We start from the raw sequence: 22,173 nt of genomic DNA, 5'->3' as shown, positions 1-22,173 counted from the left end.
TTGAGCATTCGTTGGCACTGCCTTTCTTTGGGATTGGAATGAAAACTGACCTTTTCCAGTCCTGTGGCCGCTGCTGAGTTTTCCAAATTTGAGAGAATAGTATCAAAACATAAACATTACCATATGTAAAATAGATGACCAGTGTGAATTTGATGCATGAAGTAGAGCAGCCAAAGCTGGTGTACTGGGGCAGCTTAAAGGGAAAAGGTGGGGAGAGAGGTGGGAGAGGGGAGAGAGGTGGGAGAGGGCTTCAAGATGAGGGGGACACATGTATACCTATAGCTGATTCATGTTTATGTATAGAAAAAACCATCGCAATATTGTAAAGTAATTATCCTCCAATTAAAATAAACAAATTAAGTTTTAAAAGTATTTGTTTGTGTTTTGAATACAAGAATGATATTAAATGTTGTATATTGATCTCAGTTCCTGAAAATTAGAACTTTATATTATTCCATCAAAAAAATTTTAATGAATAAAATCTTATTTTCAGAAACAGTGATGGCTTTGTTTCAGGCTTCAAAAAATTTTAGTTTATACTTTTAGCTTGCATTTTATTATCTTGAAATCTAGTGCAAAATCGAATAAAACTTTTTAATCTCTTATTTTGAAGAATGCTTCCATAAATATTTTTATTAAACTATAACTTCATTCCCAGAGTAATTACTAGCTCATTAAAAAATATCAGCAATGTTTCCTATTTGACTGGAATTGCTTTGCTAGCATGTTGTTTAGAATATTTACATCAATGCACCTGAAAAATTAGGTTGTATTTTTCTACCTTTCCTCTACTTCTCTGGTTTTGTATCATTTTTGATAGTTAGTTAGTTTAGTTGATAAGTCGTGTTCGACTCTTTGGACCCTATAGACTGTAGCCTCTCTGTCCATGGGATTCTCCAGGCAAGAATATAGGAGTGGTTGCCATTTCTTCTCCAGTCAGTTTTGTACTAGCCCTGAAAAGAACTTAAGAAGTTTATTTCTCTTTTTATTATATGGAAGTATTTATATAAAATTCAGCTTATCAATTCTTAAAAGCTTTGTAAGACACTTCTCTATAATCTTTTGGGTGTTTTTTTTTTTTTTTAGTAGATATAGCAAAGAAAATTTACTGAATTTGTTATTGATTCATTTGTCTTTTCATTTCTTTACGTCCTCATTTGCTAATTTACTATTTCTAGAATTCCATCAATGTTATGTACTATATTTGCTTGTGGTTTTTCTTTGTTTATGTTTATCTCTATTTATTATATCTCTTTACTGCTAATATTGTCTTTGTGCATATTATATTTTTTCATACTCAATCCTGGTGAATGTATGCTATTTAATGAGTCCTTTTTAAAGGAAGAGGTGTGGTTAGTGACTCAGACTGTAACAATCTTCCTGCAATGCAGGATACACGTGTTCAATCCCTGGATTGGGAAGATTCCCTAGAGAAGGAAATGGCAGTCCATTCCAATATTCATGCCTAGATTCCCATGGACAGAGGAGACTGGCAAGCTACTGTCCATGGGGTTACAAAGAGTTGAACAGGACTGAGTGATTAACACTTTTACTTCAATTTTAAAGGAAAAGTTTTTTCCTTCTTTCCTTTTTTTTTTTTTAAGAATCTGCTCAAATTTTTTTTGTTGTGTTCTGTTACTGTCTCATTATATATATATATATATATATATATATATATATATATATATATTCTTTTTAATCTTTATCATTTACTCTCTTCTATTTTCTTAATGGTTCAGTATTTTTCTAATTTCTCAATTTGAGTATTTAGTTCATACTTTTTCCTTCCTTATTTTATATCTGTATGTATATTTATGTTTATGTATGCATATACTATGTGCACATGTTTTTATTTCTAATTATGTAGATATTTGTTGCAGTCCTTATCTTATTGGGTTTTTAACGTCATCATGCAGTAGTCAGAGAAGAAAGTTTGTCTCTGTATATTTTTTGACCATTGTGATCCGTTTTTGTATGTTTTGGATCTTTGGTTCCACGTGGAGAAGTGAATTACAGAAATATATACATCACAAGTCTTTGTACTGTTAGTTAACCATTACAATTTAAATTTCAGTTAACCCTTATAATTGAAAACCTGTACAATTTCAGTCTCTCCTTTTTTAGAGAGGTAGTGTGGTGCAGTGGTTAACAATTCAGATTTCAGAACAAATCTGATTGAACTCAAATCCTGGTGTGGCCACATACTTTACGTGTCACTTTAGGCACATCACTTAAGCTCTATTTTCTTTTGTTTCATTATTTGTAAAATAGAAATATTAATACTTATTACTTTATAAAGGTGGTTGTAAGGATTAAAGTAGTGACTTAAATATACAATATCCCTTATAATAATAAAAATCTTTCAAATAATTCTGACAAATTATAACAAATATTACTTATCATCATAGCATTTGATATCTAGATAATCATTTTATTTGTAATGCAGTTCAGCATGTACTGATATATCTATTCAGCATTCTGCATGTATGTAATTGAAATAGTACATCTCCTTAGTCTGTAGCTCAGATGGCCATGTTGCCAAAATTCCTCTACTGACATTCACTTTCCAGAAATTTTAACATTTTCTTTCCCATTGCTGACATTTCCCACACTCTTAGATGTTTTTTATCAAATAATGTCTGTTTTTCTATATAAGCACACCCAGTTATACCATCTTAAATCAAAAGCCCAATTTATTTTATAAAATTACCAAGTGTTTCCTAAATAACAAAATTTTCCTGAAGCTTGGAAATCTGGAAAGAAAAATCATCAACAAGAAAGCAAATTAATTTATGGATGAGAAGAAATATACAGAAGTACCATAATAACTTTTGGAAAAAAAAATTGAACTTGACCTATGATGTTCGTTAAATAATAAATTAGAAAAATTCTTCCAAATCATTCTAGTTGCAAGGATTGATGAGTGATCAAAGGATGAAGTGACCTAGTTTGTGGTCCTTGTCTCCACATGGGCACCATCACCTTTAACCCTGCTGCTGAGGGCAGGTCATGACTAGTTCTCTTTACTCAGTAAAGTGCAGGCATTATATGCAATAAAACTAAAAAATCCAGTTTGCTTCTTCCACTTTATTTCCATCCATCCACCATTTTAATTGAAATTCTATTCTTTCTTAGAGGACCCCAAAGAACAGTTCATTTGTTTTCACTTTAATTGAAAGATAAAAGGTTAAACATGGATGCTGTGCTGATAAAAATGCTTCTTGAAGCTGATAAACGGTTGGATTTCCTGTGATTTTCTGGAGAAGAGAAAAAGAAGAGAAAATCAATATAGTAATCCCTGGAAGTCTTCAATTTAATCCTTACTGTGATTTTTTTCCCCTTATTTTCTTCCACATACTTTTGCCATTTCTTCTACTTTCTGTTGGTGACTTTTGTAGCTATTTACCAATAAGCAATTAGAGTGATCTTTGTAAAGTCTGAGTGAGATCATACCATTTTCCTGATTTTCACTCTGCCATTTCTCCCACTCACGTTCTCTAGCCAGCTGTCTTTTATCAGCATCTAACCAGTTTAAGCACACATTTGCCTCAGGAGCTTGTTTCCTGTTTCTGCTGTTGGGATGCATTTTCCACATAGAAACATGAGGTTCACCCCCTACTCTATTCATTCTGATTTCAAATAATTTTGTCACTTCAAACCAGACTTTTCAGTGATCTATCTATAACAGTACAGCATCTATCTTTTTGTGTCTCTTTAGCCTTTATTTACTTATTTTCCCTTAGCTCATGCTACTCTCTGACATATATCTACTTGCTTGTGTATTTAGATTCTGTCTGCACTCACTAGAGTAAGAGCTTTCTGAGAGCAAGGATCCCATTTATCTTGTTCACTGGTATATTCTAAGCATCTATAATAGAACTAGGAACATGGTAAGTTCTTGATTAAATACTAGTCAAACAAATAATTCAATCCCCAAATGTGGTTCCATAGGGCTAATTAGAAACTAAAAGTTATTCTGCTAAAGTATCCATGGGCTTATGTAACCAGAGTGTCAGAAACCAGGAGTAGAAGATGGTAGGTAAATATTTATAGCATTGAGATCAAGTTTACAATAAAATATAATATTTTTTAAACTTTATTTATTTATTTTTTTAATTGGAGGCTAATTACTTTGCAATATTGTGGTGGTTTTTGCCATACATTAAGATGAATCAGCCACGGGTGTACAAATGTCCCCCGATCTTGAACCACCCTCTCACTTCCCTCCCCACCCCACCCCTCTGAGTTGTCCCAGAGCTTGAGCTTTAAGTGTTCTGCTTCATGTATTGAACTTACACTGGTCATCCTTTTTACTTATGGTAATGTACATGTTTCAATTCGGTTCTCTCATATCGCCCCACCCTTGCCTACTCCTACAGAGGCCAAATATCAGTTCTTTACAACTGTGTCTCTTTTGCTGTCTTGCCTCTAGGGTCATCACTACCATATTTATAAATTCCATTTCTCTGCATTAACATACTGTATTGGTGTTTCTCTTTCTGACTTACTTCACTCCGTATAATAGGATCCAGCCTCATCCACCTCATTAGAACTGACTCAAATGCGTCCTTTATATATATACATATTATAATATATGTATTATAGTTGAGTAATATTCCACTGTGCACATGTACCACAACTTACTTATCCATTTGTCTGCCAATGGACATCTAGGTTACTTCCATGTCTTAGTTTTTGTAAAGAGTGCTGCAATGAACATTGGGACATGTCTGTTTCAATTATGATTTCCTTGATGCATAAGCCCAAAAGTGGGGTTGCTGAGTCACATGGAACTTCTATTCCAGTTTTTTTAAGGAATCTCGACACTGTTCTCCATAGTGGCTGTACTAGTTTGCATTCCCACTAACAGTGTAAGAGGGTTCCCTTTTCTCCACACCCTCTCCAGCGTTTATTGATTGTAGCCTTTTGATGATGGACATTCTGACTGGTGCAAGATGATACTTCATTGTGGTTTTGATTTGCATTTCTCTGATAATAAGTTATGTTGAGCATCTTTTCATGTGCTTTTTAGCCATATGCATGGCTTCTTTGGAGAAATGTCTGTTTAGTTCTTTGGCCCATTTTTTGATTGGGTCGTTTATTTTTTTGGTATTGAGCTTCATGTGGTGCTTATATATTTTGGGGGTTAATTCTTTGTCAGTTGCTTCATTTGCTATTATTTTCTCCCACTCTGATGGCTACCTTTTCACCTTGCTTATAGCTTCCTTTATTATGCAAAAGCTTTTAAGTTTATTTAGGTCCCATTTGTTTATTTTTATTTTTATCTCCATTACACTGGGAGGTGAATCATAGAGGATCTTGATGTGATTTTGTCAGAGAGTGTTCTGCCTATGTTTTCCTCTAAGAGTTTTATAGTTTCTGGTCTTACATTTAGATCTTTAATCCATTTTGAGTTTATTTTTATGTATGGTGTTAGCAACTGTCCTAGTTTCATTCTTTTACATGTGGTTGGTCAGTTTTCCCAGAACCACTTGTTAAAGAGATTGTCGTTTCTCAATTGCATATTTTTGCCTCCTTTATCAAAAATAAGGTGTTCACAGATAGGTGGATTAATCTCTGGGATTTCTATTTTGTTCTAGTGATCTATATTTCTGACTTTGTGCCAGTACCATACTGTCTTGATGCCTGTGGCTTTGTAGTATAGTACGAAGTCAAGCACTTTGATTCCTCCAGTTCCATTCTTTTTTCTCAAGATTGCTTTGGCTACTTGAAGTTTCTTGGTGTTTCCATACAAACTGTGACATTATTTGTTCTATTTCTGTGAAAAATACCATTGGTAGCTTGATAGGGATTGCACTGAATCTGTAGATTACTTCAGGTAGTAAGCTCACTTTCACTATATTTATTCTTTCAGTCCATGAACATGGTATATTTAGGTCATACCTAAATGGTATAGTGGTTTTCTCTACTTTCTTCAGTTTAACTCTGAATTTTGAAATAAGAGGCTTATGATCTGAGCTACAGTCAAATCCTAGTCTTGTTTTTGCTGATGTATAGAGCTTCTCTATCTTTGGCTGCAAAGAATATAATCAGTCTGATTTTGGTATTGACTATCTGACGATGTTCATGTGTAGAGTTGTCTCTTGTGTTGCTGGAAGAGGGTGTTTTCTATGACCAGTGTGTTCCCTTGGCAAAACTCTGTTAGCCTTTGCTATGCTTCATTTTATGCTAAAAGGTGAAATTTTCCTGTTACTCCAAGGATCTCTTGACTCCCTACTTTTGCATTACAGTCCCTTATGATGAAAATGACATCTTTTTCTGGTGTTAGTTCTAGAAGGCCTTTTAGGTCATCATAGTACCCTTGAACTTCAGCTTCTTTGGTATTAGTGATTGGAGGATAGACTTGGATTACTGTGATATTGAATTGTTTGCCTAGGAAGCATATAGAGATCTTTCTATTATTTTTGTGATTGCACCCAATACTGGATTTTGGGCTCTTTTTGTTGTCTTTGAGAGGGGGATCCAGATGCATATATAGAGAGTAAACAAATAACAACATATTACCAAATTACATAAACAAGGAACACCAATTCACTAATTCACAACTAAAGCAATGAGCTGTCTTTAGTCCTCACTATTAATATCACTCTCTTATTTCTTTTTCCTGCCAGCGACATCTCTTGATACTTACTATTTTCAGTTGCCAGGAAAGAGGTAGAAATATCTTGTCATAGAGAGCCTTTCAACAGTGGGCATCTGGGCTTTAACATTTGGTTTTTCAAATGATTGTTGTACCTAAAAGCAAAAAGAGATTCTAGATGATACATATCTCTTATGCATCTCAGAAAATATTTTGCAAAAATAAGCCAAAATATTTTTTTTGGAATGAAGGGTGCTCCTAGGATTGATGGAACCAAGCCCTTGGATATTTTAACTCCTTGTTGCTGCTATTCTACCTTTTAGATATGACACCCAATGTCAGAATAGTCTCTTTATCTCAAAATACATACCTCAGTCTCTCAGTCATGTCTGACTCTTGGTGGCCCCATAAAATTTTTGTCCATGGAATTTGCTAAGGGAGAATGCAGGAAGTGTTATTCCCTTCTCTGAGGGATCTTCCTGACCCAGGGATGGAACGTGGATCTCCTACATTGCAATCAGATTCTTTACCCTCTGAGCCATCAAGGAAGCCCTATGCCTAAACTAAGTATTTTCAAATTTCATTTTCTCTACTTTCCATTTCTGATCTATAGATTTGATGATTAATTATTCCTTGGTATTTTTTCATGAGAATTGAACTTCAGAGATCCTCTATCTTCTACCTCCATTAAGTCTAACTCTTCAATTTAATATTGCAGGGTTTTGTCCTTAAGGTCTGAATGATGAGCAAGATTCACAGTCCCACCACTAAGTTGATCTTTGAGCCTTTTTCTTTGTTGTTGTTGTTGTTCCCCATAGATTTATCAGTGAAATACTACTTACTTTAATCCACTATTTCTAATCTTTTCTGAGGAATTCCCTTGAAAATGTAATTTTTAAATCTTATTAGTTCAATAGGACTTAACTTCCTACGTTCCTATTCACTGAGACTCTGACTCACTTTATATTACAATTTTCTCCAATTCATGAAAGGTATATCCTTTTATTTTCCCACAGAGTATTATTATTCTGTATGGTTTTAGTTTAAAAATAACCACAGTTTCCCATGTTCATAATACCAGAAACTTTCTTACTGAAAAAAGGAGGGACAATTTATTCACACATTCATGCATTTATTTCTTCAATGACTATTAATTCCTACCTACTAGCATGTTGAGTATTGAATAAATCCCAGGTTTCATGAGCATGCATTCAAGTAAGTAAATGAAGATAGCAAACAAACAAATGTATATTATTTGGGTTGTGGTAAGAATTACTTAGAAAAATAAATTAGGAAGGAGGGAGGAAATAGGGGATGTCCTGAGTTGGGGAATGAGTATCATGCCTTCCTTTCTGGGCCACTCTATTCAAAGAATTTTTTCAATTCTGTTCTCTTTCAAACGTCCTTGCTGTTCAGTTGCTAAGTCATTGATATTCTTTGCAAGCTGTTCACATTTCCTAGGACCTTCTCTTCATGGATCCTATCACACCTTCATCACACAATGTGTTTGTTGGAATATTTTTCAATACCCATCTCTCTCATAAGAATGTAAGTTCTAGGTAGCCTTATATCGCATGTGTCTCACTTACACCTGTGTCACAAAGATATAACCCATTACTAAGTAGACCACTATATATATATATATATATATATACATATTAAATTAAGCAGTGAAAATTAATCCAATATACTTTCCATTCTTTGAATTATAAGAATTTATAGCCCATAAGATACAAGCTTATATGTTGTAGCATTTTGTTCTTCTGTGGTGCATTAATGTAGTCTTTTTGTAAATTATATATTAAATAGCTGGATTACAGAAACCAAGTGCTACTCTACTTTTGTGTGCCTGAAAAAATCTTTTATTGTCACTTGAAAGGCAAATAATATTTAAGTTTTCCTTAGCAAATAAATGATTAGAAAAGAAAAGATGAACTTACCTTCCTAAATACTTCCTCAAGATGACAGCACCAAGCATATTTTTGGAAGCATGTGATGAGTTGTGTAATGAAGAGAGAACCTTTTTTGATGTCTCTCCAGGACACATTATCTATGATGATAAGAAGTGGTAAGCCTTGGGCTGTGGTGTTCATAATTTTTTTTTTAACCTTTTTTTTTTTTTTTTTTTTTACTTTTAAAACAAAAATGTATCTTGGGAATTATTTTGACATATTTAGGGGAAGAACGTACAACTTTCCATTAACTCATTTTCCAAAAGAAGTTCAACTAAAGAAGCAGATCATCACAACTGAAGTTCATTTCATAGACTTTTGTCTTTTGGAGACTGACTCTCTACTATGTGACTTATGTTTACCCACCTGGCTTTGAAAAGAGGCTTGAGAGATGATTGTAATTATCCTATTTTACAGAGGAAAGAATACAGGTTCAGAAGGAAGAATTTTTCCATGTTCATACAGGTGGTTGTTTACAGATTATAAATCATGATGTCTTATATAATATAGTGAACAAAATAGATCTAATGAAACTTTTGGAAGGGAGGAATATGCTTTTGGTATAGATAGTGGTGACAGATAGTGGTATAGATAGTGATATATACTTATCTCCTAACTCATTAAACTATATACATTAAACATGTACAGCTTTTTGTATGTCAACTATGCCTCCATAAAGTGATGAATGATTAAAATTGTCAAGTTAGAAATGCTCAGATATAAGGCCTCTCAAGATGATTATGTAGAGTTCAAGAAATAAATGCTCTTCCCTTACTAGTTATAAGCCCCATTTTATCATTTTCTTCTTCTTTTAAAAGGATATGTACCTACTTGCTAGCGCATGTTTATGGTGCTGCTCTAAAAAGCACCTGATGAGAAATAATAGAGAACATGAGTTGGAATTGATAATTTTTAAGAAAGGGCAGTCAGTCCTTAGATCCAAAAAAACTATACTCAAAATGTTAAATGGATTTAAAAGAAAACTGAATCAATAATCTGTTTGTAACCAGTGTGATAGTAAAGGGATTATCTTGTATTAGGTTGTTTTAATGGTTACTGTAGGTTAGGCTATAAAGTAAACAGATCATAAAAAACAATTTTTAAAAGTGAAGAAAAAGTAAAATATATTGACAGTATTTAAAATTTGTATCAAATCATTGCTGCTCATCTTTTTTTTTTTTTAGGAATCATTCAGAGATAGCCTTAGACCCACAAATCCCTGTCTGCAACTGAAAGACACATACGTGGAGTTGAGGAACAGAAAGCAATGAAGTCCTTCTCCACGTGGGTCTTGTAAACAGCATCCTCTTCCAGGTTCTCGGGTGACTGTGAAAAGCTGTCTGCCAAGGCTGCTGGAGAGTCACTGACCCACAATTCCCCACGATTTGCTGTAGAGACATCAACTTTCTTCACACAGTGTGTCTCCCTCAGTGTGACTATTGCAATTACCTCATTATTTTACAATGTTTATTCTAACTAGTCTTATAGACAAAAGTACACACACAAGTACACAAATGTGAGTGCATCTCTACCCAACACTGCCTCTTTCTTATGTCATTGAGCAATGTGCCAATTAATAGTAAAAACAGGGTAAAATTGGAGGAATACATTTGCTGAGAATAAGAAAGGAGTTAAAGCCTTATCTGCATAATCTCAGAGCATATTTATCATTTTATAGCTAAATTATTTCTATTTTTCATCTTTGAAAACTGCTCTAAAAGTTAAAATGACAATTGGGAGTCAGAAAAAAGAAAAAGAAGAAAACAAAAAATTTTCCCCGAAATCCCAAGTTCTCTCATCTCCCAATTCATTTCCATTTCAATAATCTATGAGAAAAAAAAGAAAAATACATTGCTATTATATAATACTCCAACTTTCAAATGAAGTTCCTTTCAAGCCAGAGAACATCAAAATGTCTGTAAAACATTTACAAGCAAAGAAATCATTTAAATGATTTCATTCCAAGGTTAGAATATTTATGTCTAATTTTTTTGAGGATTCTAGTGATCTCCTTCATCACTTACTTTAGATTGGATTTATCAGCTAATTTATCAGAAATTTATCATCTAACAAGTCTCATGAGACCAGCCCCCTAAATGGAATTTCCTAATAATTCAATTTAGTTTAAGATTGTTCCCCCCTAGAAATAAAACATGCACTTCAACACCTTTATGATCTTTATGAACTTTGGATTCTTCATCTCACAACTCACCACCTCTGCAGGCCTGGACAATGATGACTTTAGGTTTGTCCTTTAGACTGAGGCAATTACGGTTGTTGAATGTCCGGAAGATGGTGTCATAAGGTAATACATCTGGTTCCTCATCACTGTGCATAGTCCCACAGATCCCATCCAGGATGCCATGAGACATGAATACCAAGAATGTACTGTCTGAGGATTTGTGCTCTTCGCGTGCAGCAAATTTCCACAGCACTGATTCCATGTCCTGAAAAGACCATAAAGTCTTACTTCAATAGACAAGCATTAAAATTAAACTGACCTATTTATTATGATCAGTATAACGTCGGTCTGTAACATTCCAGTCTCAGTGCCTTTATATAGTGGATGCTCAATGATAATTTTATTTTTGTTTCTATAATGGATCAGTGGATTCAAATTTTGCTCCTGATATAACCTGTCCTCTTAATACATTTTACATTTGTTTATTGTCACTATATACTTTCCCTTTCAACTCTTTCCTTTCTCTCATTACTTAATAAGAAACTTGAATAATAAATGTATCATACCATTTTCCTTCTAAAACACTCCCCATCATACTTAGAATAAAATAAAACTTCTGACATGAGCATACTTCTCCTTCTGACTTTCTTCCTCCTTCTCTGGTTACACCGATCTTTTCCTACTTTTCATGTAACAGTTTCATATTCAGTTCAGACTTTTCACGTGTAGTCATGCCTTCTTGGAATATATTTCATTCATATCTTTCTAGACCTATCTTGTCCCTGATAGTCATGTGTCTGATCCCATATTATCTCCTCAAAGATGTTTTTCTTGGTCATGGTTGAAACATTATTACTTATTATTATGTTATCAGTAAAACAATCAAACATTATTATTCCCCATTCACCAATGTATTCTTTTGTTTCCTTTTTCCTTTTCACTTTCTTTTCAATCTTAAAGACATACAGATATATCAAATCTCTGAAATGTTCTGTTTTGCTTAAGGCTTGATCATTCCCTGCCACCCGGAAAGTTAACCTGTATCAGTGTCACCCAGAAAGTTAACCTATATCAGTGTGAGTTGGGACCCTTCTGTCTCATTTACTGACCCATCCCCCATGCCAGCATAGCCCCTGCCAGAGTCAGGATTCAGCATTTATATGAATGCTGTAAATAGCAGTTCACTCCTGCTAGCATTCTTTACTCCAGAATTTTCTGGGAAATACTAGGGCTGAATCTCAATCTTCACACTTCAGAATTGTGTGGGCATACATGCTCATCAGTTTTTTTGTCAGGTTTTATGGAATTAAGGATATTTGAAACTCTAAAGAGACACAGATTTCACCTATCTTACTTTACAACACACATTCACACATTTAGATACACACATGCACATAAATGAGACCCATGATTGTTAAAGCATTTGCTTGGTATTATAAAGTTCCCTTGTTAGTAGGAGGATATGTGCTGAATATGTGTGTGTCAGGGTGGGTGAGGGATCCTCACTCTGGCTGTGAGTTTCTCTTCCACTTCCACAGTGTAGCCAAGACCCTCAAGCAGCTGCTTCATTCCAAGAATGTCAAGGTCAGCCCCATTCCTGGGAGGCAGATGATCAAACTCTGTATTGCATATGATGAGAGCCAGACGAGTGCGGTCCTTTCTCTCTTTTATTGGATATATCTACAACAAATTGATATGCAATGAGTTTGATTTACCTAAGTCTATCTTAAACCTTCATTTACCAATCACTGTTGCTACTAAGGGCTTGCATAGTTGCCCCCTCTCCTATCCTGTACCAGAAGATACTGCCCTTCCTCTCTCTTACTAATGGATTAAATTGACAATAGAAAAAAAGTACAAATTGGAAGTGAATTGTCTTTGAAAAGCCCAGAACACGATCCAAACATATTTGTGATGGTTACTCAAGAATCTTGAAGAGACTAGAACAGCTCCTACCCTCTCCTTCTTGTCTTTCTTTTACACCTAGTCAAATCTTTCTTAACATTCAAGATTCAAGTCAAATTTTGTAAAAACTAGGAGATATTTGCCATTGGCTCCAGGTAAAAATAAATACACCAAAGTTTATTTGCCTTAGGAAACATTATTTTGACACTATTTTTAACACTAACATTATGTTTTGCGGATGTTAACTTTTTTTTTAACTAGAATGTAACTAATTATTACTCAGCCATGTTATTTCATAAATATTTTGATTCTATGACTACAGCTAAAATTCTAATAAATCCAAAATATATTTGACAACAAATAAATGAAAAAATGACAGACATATTTTATCATAGGGAAATAGAACTAGAATTTGTGTGAGGCCATGTGATTTCCTCCTGCTCCAAGTATTTATAAACAAGATTACCACTGTCCCCACCCTGCTGTTCTGTAACTATCACTTTAAGAAATTATGTAATTAGTGAAAGAAGTTGCTGCTTTTCCTCCCTTTCATGTACAGAACACAGCACCTCTCCAGCCCTTTCTTTACACAGTTTCAGGAATTCTTCATGAGGGCAAAGCTTGAGGGTAGCTGCAGATCCTGCTGACTCATCTGGTCCAGCCACAGTTTCCTCAGGAGCTGCAGGATACATCACATGATATAATTGGTGATATGTGTCCCTGTGACCCAGTTATCACCCAAGAAGACTGACAGAGAGGGGACAGTCTGGGAAAAAGGTTTTAACACATTTGGTCATAGGAGATAGATGTATTATCACTGGGAAAGAAGGGAGAAATACTTGGTAGTAAGAGAAGAGCTACTAACAAATGCTATAACATTCTGATATTGTGAAAAAAATAACCTTGATGATTTGGGATCAAATAACTTTGTTCCTTACTGAACAAAACAATTCTATTTTTCAAATAGTTTTATTCTAAGTTATTAATTATCTACGTGGACTTTCTGTTGTCTCTGAGCAAGAGCACATTGACTAAATATTCATCAGTGTTATCTATTATAATTGAATCACATGTGCAATTTTAAATTTTCTAATGCCCGTTTTAAATAAAAATAGTATCAATTAATTTAAAAATTAACATAATATATCAAAAATATTATCATTTTTAGGTGTTACTAGACACAATTTATGCACATAAAAGCTAAGTCCAATATCTCAAGTCCATTCCTAATTTACACAACAAATATAGACATGTACACCCCCAAATACTTTAAGGAATCCTGAATCTTGTTTCACCCAGGTATTATTTCTTTTCAACCTCAGCATGAATTCTTTAGCTTTCCAGAGAAAGTGAGCCTCAAGGTTTCCTCATCAAGCTGTGAATTCAACTATTTAAAAGAGAAATGCTGTCTATTAACCATAGTACTATATCCAGTGTCAAAAGGACAAATTTGCCAGAGATTCTACATTCTACATACTCTGAATGTCTGCCTCCAAATGCTGAATAACTACCACTGGGTTTTCAACCCATATGGAGGAAATAACTTCTCCCTCTTGGAAACATTTGTTTCTGACTCATTCTGCCTTAATCCCTTGAGAAATGTAATATTTTCTGAAACTGGTTGGCCTCATTTGACTAAGATTGTGCAAGAGACTGGGAAAGTCCAAAGCCCTTCCTTTTAGAGGGAAGGAAGAGAGTCTTCATAAGCAAAAACCTAAAGAGAAGTTTATCAAGAACTAATATAACAAGGTTTTTGTCTACGAAAGGAATAAACCTCTATGTTCATATACATGAACTAATCAAATTTTTCTTATTAATTTAATTTACATTAGAAAACCAATATCATCTTTTATAATTATTTTCATTTATTTTTTCCATTACTTTTTAAATAATATTTTTATAAATGTCTTTCTAAAAAGTATGCTAAAAATCTAAGCTCTGGAGAGGCAGCAAATGGTAAGTCTTTAAGGGTACCAAACTCTCTGAACATTTATTTTCATAGATTATATGAACATATCTACATATTTCATAAGATTCTGCCAATGTGAAGATATTTGGGGTCCTGGGATAGTCTCTGGTCAGAACGCATGTTTTGTCATTGAAAGTCTCCTGTTTTCAAGTAATTTACAGGCTTGGTGTACTCTTAAATTTAACAAATGCCATCTCCTAATGGCCATGTCTACATATAGATGCAGCATTTACAAATAAAACTGAAAATTAGACTTTCTTATATCTAAGAGTAAAATTAGCATGAATGATTTCAGTACAGCATAATAACTATAGTGTAGCCTGCTGTCCAAAGGGAGTGCCCATGGGCCTGACAGACTAGCAAAAAAAAAAAAAAAAAAGAAAGAAAGAAAGGAAAAGAAAATTAGGAGTTTATATAAAACATTTTAATATCTTGGTTTTATCTGTTATCTAATGGTGTGCTCAGGAAGTCTCTTAAACTGAAACAAAAATAAAGATAATGATACTAGATAAGACAAGGCCACCTCCCTTGGAATGGTAAGAATTTGAATAATTATCTTCCTGACTAAATAGCAGTTATTGGTAAATAGTTTGTGTGAGGGCTTCCCTGGTGGCTCAGAGGTTAAAGCATCTGCCTGCAAGGTGGGAGACCCGGGATCAGCAAGATCCCCTGGAGAAGGAAATGGCAACCCACTCCAGCATTCTTGCCTGGAGAATCTCATGGACGGAGGAGCCTGTAGGTTACAGTCCACGGGGTCGCAGAGTCGGACACGACTGAGCGACTTCACTCACTCACTCAGTCTGTGTGAAAGTGAAAGTGTTAGTCGCTCAGTTGTGTCCAACTCTTTACTACCCCATGGACTGTAGCCCACAAGGCTCTTCTGTCCTTGGAATTCTCCAGGAAAGAAAATTGGAGTAGGTAGCCATTCTCTTCTCCAGGGGATTTTCCTGATCCAGGGATCAAGCCCAGGTCTCCTGCATTGCAGGCAGATTAAGATAAGATAAAATAAAACAAAATAGGAGATAATTCAACAAATGGAAGTCAGAATTGAAGTATTGGGAACTTCAAGATGATTTTAGCAATTGAAGGATCCAGAACAAATCTTCAACTGAAATAATGTATCCTATCGGAAGAGTCGCTGGCATGCGGGAGGCAAGTATAGACCTATTTGTTAAAACAAATAGCTTGGATTCTTCCTATCTCTGACCCCATTTCCTCAATACTATGCTAAGAATCCTCCATGCCCCAAAGGCCTAATATTCTAATATTGCACATTCTAATTGCCCAACTTACCCAGCTTCCTGACCTCCTAGACCAGGGTACTCTAGGTGTCCTAGGACTCTTCTGGAGGTTCCATGTACAGATAGAACTCAGGGACTACTGGATACTTCATGAAAGGATCTGCACCTGCCTCCTGCCTGCCACAGATTCTGCTGACAGGTTATTTCAATTTAAGATTCATTCTCGTTTCTGGGATTGCTAAAATCATTTTGAAGTTCCCATTACTTCAACGCTGATTCCTATTTTTTGAATTATCTCTAATTTTGTGTTGTCTTATTTTATCTTAGATTTTCTATCCTTTTCCATCCTGGCTTATTACAGGATATTGAGCATAGTTCCCTGTGCTGTACAGTAGGTCCTTGTTTATCCATTCTATATGTAATGGTTTGCATCTACTAACTCCAAAATCCCAGTCAATCCCTCGCCCACACCTCTCCCCATTGGAAACTACAAGTCTGCTCTCTGATTTTTTTTCTAAATCCAAATCATTTTTATCCCACCCCAGTTTAAGAGAAAGTAATAAACTTGCACAAGGACCAACTTAAATATGAATGATAACATCTTGGATATCTATTAGACTAGTATGTACTTCTTGCTGGTGGTAGCGTCCCTTCTACATAGAGAAAAGTTAAGTCGCTCAGTCGCGTCCAACTCTTTGTGACCCCGTGGACTGTAGCCCACCAGGCTCCTCCGTCCATGGGATTCTCCAGGCAAGAATACTGGAGTGGGTTGCCATTTCCATCTCCAGGGGATCTTCCTGACCCAGGGATCAAACCCAGGTCTCCCGCATTGCAGGCAAATGCTTTAACCTCTGAGACACCAGGGAAGGGCTTATTAAAAATACTTAGTTGCTGTAGTGAGGTCTCTACAATAGTGTGGCATTTCATTTGTTACAGCTTACTATTATTAATAAGCTCCAGTATTCTGGGCTGGAATTTCAGGTTAAATTATACCAAATTGAGTCCATCACTGGTGAACTTGGACCTGAGGATATTTAGACTCTAGTGATATTTAGAATTTAATTAAAGTGAAGTTTTGAAAGAGGTTAAGATATTGGACACTTTATAGGCATTCACCTAATCATATTTTGTAAACTCACAGGATTACATAAGCCTTCTAAAGGTATAAACATTATAAGCTAGAGAATAATTATGATAATTACTATTTATTACATGGATGCATTCAACTTTTATTATATGCCTTATAATATGCTTTATATATATGGTATATCCTTGGTACTCTGCTAGGAGCTATTATTCATTGGTGAAAAAAAGAAGTGAGCTGGATTAAGAAACTCAGTGGATTGTAGTCTTATTTAATGAGGTAGGGGATAGAAGTGGAACAGATTTGATAGGGAGAATTAAGTATTTCATTTTTTATATCTTAGTTTTGTGAAGTCAATGGAACAATCACATCTGGAGCTCAGAGGAAAATTCCAGATGGGAGCTAAAATACTAGGAATTGTCAGCCCATACCTGCCATTATGTTCCTGGCCTTACAAAATCTGTGACAAAGTTAGTGAAATTGTTCCCATTTCACAGATGCTCATATTGATGTTTATGAAGGATAAAAAACTTGAATGAAGACACATAGTGTCCAATGTGACAGAAACCTAAGTTCAGGTTCAGATATTCCTTATTATAAAGTCTTTGTAGCTATCTCAGTGAACAACCTTCTGTTTAGAAGACTCAGCTTCTCAGCTAATTGGAGATTGGATGCCCTCCCACAAGTGACAAAGTGGCCTCTAAAAGGGCAATGATAGATGTAATGAAAATTATACATTAGTAATAGAAGGATGAGGGAACTATAGAAGACAGTGGAACAGCCTTAGAGTGAAGTAGATTCTAAAAAAATTAAGATATCCCTTGTAAAGAATTCCAGTCTTACCTTTTATATTGGTGGAATTTTTGTCTATGTTTAGGAAAGTTTGAACAAAGACTTGACCTGCCTCTTGGTTTTTCTGTCGTATAGAATCAACCAAGACCCGGGCTTTGTCTTGAAGTTTGGCATCATAAATTTTTTTCTTCTCCTCTTCCTCCAATTTCAGGACATTTTTTTCCACAAAGTCATCCAAAAGGCCAGAAATGAGTTCTTTGCCCAAAGATTCCAACGTCTTAAGTGGGTTTTTGTTGTGTTTGTCTTCTGTTAGAAATACAAAGCTTCAACTTGATCTTGTCTCAAAAAACTCAGAATTGAAAACAATCTGGCGGTTGATCTTTCAATATGATAGATCAGCCTGACACCAGGTTAATTTATTACTGTCTGGGATAATTTGAATTTTTGTGGGGAAATAAAGAAGTCAAATTACTAAAAATTTTGTTGTAACACCATAGATATTATTTGAACATGTGTATGGGAAGACAGGATATCTCACCAATCCTTAATTAAACCCACAAGAGAGTTATACAGTCCATCTAGAAATAAAGATAGCCTTGACACAAAATGACATAGTCTAAAAAAATTCACCAAGACATTGAACAAGAACTTTGGCCCAGAAGCATCAGCCTCATTATTTATGTTAGCTTCAAGTAGTCTTTCAATAAATGTATATTGGACAACTTTTATGAGAAGGAAACATGGAAATTAACAAACATGAATAAAATGTTTCCTAATATCTGTTCATTTAATAATAGCTAACATCTCTTAAAAGATAAGTATAAAGCAATATAAAATATTATTTACAAGTATACTAAGTAATTTGTAAATATTACTATGATAGACACTCACAATCATCCAAAGAGATAGTTAATACTTTCCCTATTTTACAGATCATTTAAATAAAATGCTGGATAACATTTCTGTTCTTATGCCATAACCATAGTGCAGCTTCAGTAAGTACAATTGATATTCATTAAGTCCCATTGGTCTCAAGTGCTTTATATGAATCTTCTCAAAGTTAATAAAAATTTCATGTAATAGATATATTAAAATTTCTATTATATGGCAAGAGAAACAAGTACAGAGCAGTTAGTTAAATATTTGACCAAAATTGTGTGAAGAGTACGCCACGTTAGTAAGAGGGCAGAGGGAGATTCAAACTCAGAGGTTCAGAATCCAGAATTATCACTCTTAAATCATCAAACTACTTTACATGATACTTGGGAAAGTGAAAGTGAAAGTCACTCAGTCCTGTCCCGTGTTCGACTCTTTGCAACCTCATGGACTGTATAGTACATGGAATTCTCCAGGCCAGAATACTGGACTGGGTAGCCTTTCCCTTCTCCAGGGGATCTTCCCAATCCAGGATCGAACTTGGTAAAGAGGTATTTAAGGGAACAGAAAGTAATCAGGGACTCGGAAAAGACTGGACAAATTTCTTCAGGTGAGGGTGCAAAAGGCTGCTTCTCAGAAAAAGTCACAGAAACATTGGTTTTAGAGTACAGCAGACACATGTCACAACAGAGAATTTGAAGAATTACAAACAACATACAATTAATGTATGAGATGTTTACTCTGATGGGATTCTGGGATTCTTTTTAATTTATTTCTGCCCTCAACAAAGTTGAATGATGACTGAATGAATGGTACTAGGAGAAATATGGTAAACGATTAAAGTTTTTTTATAACTTTGGCATTACATCCGCTTATTATCTACATGTACTCATGGCTTCAGTTATTAGCTTTAAATAATAAATTAATTATTCAAATAAATAATTTCTGAATTTATAGACCAGCCCAAAGATGGATCTCAATATTAAGGCTCATATAGTCATTTTTTCTCTGTATACCACAAACTCTTAAACTCGACTTTTAAAAGCTGAACTGTTAGTTTTTCATCACCTGCTTCATTCCCTATACATACTAGTAAATGATATCTTATAGTCAATTATACCAAATCAGTAAAACCTGGTGATATTGAACCTCTTCTACCATCTATATCTTATTCCATCTCACATCAAACTGTATTGATTTTATATACTAAATATTTGCAGAATCTGACTGCTTTTCTTTTCTAATAGTTCAGTACTCCAATTCAGACCAATATCTTTTCTTTTTAATTACTCTAAGAATCAGATAAGTCTACTCTTGGACCTTTCTAATCAGTTCTTCACAATGAAGCAGAGTCACAGTTCTAAAGATCATTTGAATAGATTTCACTGTGAAATGTCTCTGCTGCTGCTGCTGCTGGCGTCGCTTCAGTCGTGTCTGACTGTGTGCGACCCCATAGATGGCAGCCCACCAGGCTCCTCTGTCCCTGGGATTCTCCAGGAAAGAACACTGGAGTGGGTTGCCATGTCCTTCTCCAGTGCATGAAAGTGAAGAGTGAAAGTGAAGTCGCTCAGTCCTGTCCGACTCTTAGCGACCCCATGGACTGTAGCCTATCAGGCTCCTCCACTCATGGGATTTTCCAGGCAAGAATACTGGAATGAGTCGCCATTGACTTCCCCGTGAAATGTCTCAGTTTATTGTAATCTAGGTCTTCTTGTTCAGCCTCATCCTCTGCTACCATACCCATCTTGCTCATTACATTTTGAACACTTTGCTCTTCATTCAGGTTCTAGAAAGTTATGCACAGTTTCTCACACCCAACATTCCTCATTCCTTTCTTTTTATCTTCAAGTCTCAAATGACATGCCATTTCCTTTTGGAAATTCTCCCTAATGCTTAAAACTAGACCGAGTGTCAGAGCTATATGCTCCCAGAGAAACTTGTTTCAACCTAAGGTAGCATTTTTTCCCCTTATAGTTGTTAACTAGTTAACAATGGCAATAAAACTCATTAGTGTATTGAATCACTCTACTAGTTTTTGTCGACTGCTTTTCAGTTTCTCATGTCTGTTATTTAATGATGTCCTGATTCCAATTCAATAACCAGTGAAGTCATCCTGCCTAGCTAAAGATGCAGCCATGAGTGTGAATTTAAAATACTACTTCCCAGACAAATGCTGTATTAGTATCCTGAAGAAGACACTAAGAAGATACTAGAAAACAGTCAATTATCACATTTTAGGAGCTTAAATTAAACATGTGAAATGAGACAGAAACCTGGAAATAATTACACTACAGGGAAAATGAAAGAAATAAACATAGTAGCAAGAAAGTATGAGTGGGGTGAATGCAATAAACATTTTTTAAAGAAACTGAAATCTTGCTTTAGCGAGATTAATGGAAGGGTGAATAAATAGTAATATATTCTGAAAGGTATGAAAACCTCCCTGACAAGTTCAGACATTTATTTTGTTTGTTTGTTTTAATGGTAGTAAGGATCATTGCAATTAACTGAGTAAGAAAATCTAAGTTTAGATATCTAGAGCATAAGAACTGAAAGATAATGATCTATTCTTTCCTAACAATGCTAATCTGCAGACAAACCTAATGCAGATACATAAGAATCATTTGTAGATCATTAAAAGATTATAAATTACAGCCTATTCATGGTTGAGTAATTCAAGGTTAGGGAGGGGGAAATAATCTAAATGTGTTAATGTCTATAGATTATTTAGATTTATTGTAAAGTTTAGAAATCATTGATTTAATTGAACCTCTTCCTTTTCAAATGAAGAAAATGAAGCAAAGAAATGATTTAAAATACTTGAATATTAGCTGCATAAATAACATAAATAATAGCTGCATAAATAGACCTCATTTCTTACACTCTCCAGCTTCTGTGTGTAAGATATGTGACCTGAAAGCAATATGCAAATGGATTGGAAGATTAAATTCTGGAGAGAAGGAGACTAGTTAAAAACTGTGATAACAGTCCAAGAAATAGTGTGCTAGAGTAGTTAGCACCAGAGCTAGAAATGAGGAAAAAAATGAAGTCACTTAATAAAGACCAAGATGGTAATTCAATATAGAAGATGACAAGGGAAGGTGGGAATTCAAAGACTCACTTAGGGAAGGGGAAATAATCTTATCTGATCACTTATCTGATCATGGAGAGAGTTTTATGGAATCAAGAAGAAGCCTAGAAGATATAATAAAGTGTTAAAGAATTTTCAGTTTTCTCACATATAAAAATGTACTGTATTTGTCTTTGCCCACCCCTCATTTTGATTATCAGAAGCTGTAAAAACAGAATTAACTGCTTCCTGGCTCTGGGCTATCTGGAGATCATACCCTCCTTCAGTCTCTGAGGCAGAGTTCCCAGTTTAAGTTACACAGAACTAACAGGAAGAATGTAACGTTCACAGAAAAGGCTCACTTCCCTTTTGTATATTTCTGTCTGTCACAGAGCAATTAATAAAGTGTTTTCTAACTAGCTAGGAAAAAGACCCCTACTCACCAGCCATAGATAATAGGCTTAGTATCTTCCTACTGCCTTGAAGGAGCACAATCTCGAA

The 22,173-nt window shown here is 34.9% G+C and overlaps 1 protein-coding gene across 1 annotated transcript; it reads right to left on the bottom strand.

The window, feature by feature from the left end:
* Nucleotides 1–3,141: 3,141 nt before the first annotated feature.
* Nucleotides 3,142–22,145, bottom strand: LOC128060611 (caspase-13). Its single transcript, XM_052652998.1, has 9 exons — nucleotides 22,116–22,145; nucleotides 17,778–18,032; nucleotides 13,210–13,319; nucleotides 12,242–12,415; nucleotides 10,766–11,000; nucleotides 9,798–9,941; nucleotides 8,542–8,651; nucleotides 6,653–6,756; nucleotides 3,142–3,257 (listed from the first exon to the last, which is right to left on the bottom strand). Exons 1-8 carry the CDS (start codon nucleotides 22,120–22,122, stop codon nucleotides 6,658–6,660), a joined length of 1,134 nt encoding a protein of 377 aa, XP_052508958.1. The 5' UTR covers nucleotides 22,123–22,145; the 3' UTR covers nucleotides 3,142–3,257; nucleotides 6,653–6,657.
* Between the last annotated feature and the right edge of the window lie 28 nt (nucleotides 22,146–22,173).

Source organism: Budorcas taxicolor, chromosome 15 (assembly GCF_023091745.1).
Source record: "Budorcas taxicolor isolate Tak-1 chromosome 15, Takin1.1, whole genome shotgun sequence".
Lineage (NCBI taxonomy): Eukaryota > Metazoa > Chordata > Mammalia > Artiodactyla > Bovidae > Budorcas > Budorcas taxicolor.
This window is presented reverse-complemented; position numbering and strand designations above follow the sequence as displayed.

Excerpts from the sequence above, each read along its gene's own strand:
- LOC128060611 (XM_052652998.1), bottom strand. Across the intron at positions 13,320-17,777 it reads AAATTCCACCAATATAAAAG|CTCCTGAGGAAACTGTGGCT; the intron begins GTAAGACTGGAA and ends TGTATCCTGCAG. Across the intron at positions 6,757-8,541 it reads TTGAGGAAGTATTTAGGAAG|GTACAACAATCATTTGAAAA; the intron begins GTAAGTTCATCT and ends TTTTGCTTTTAG.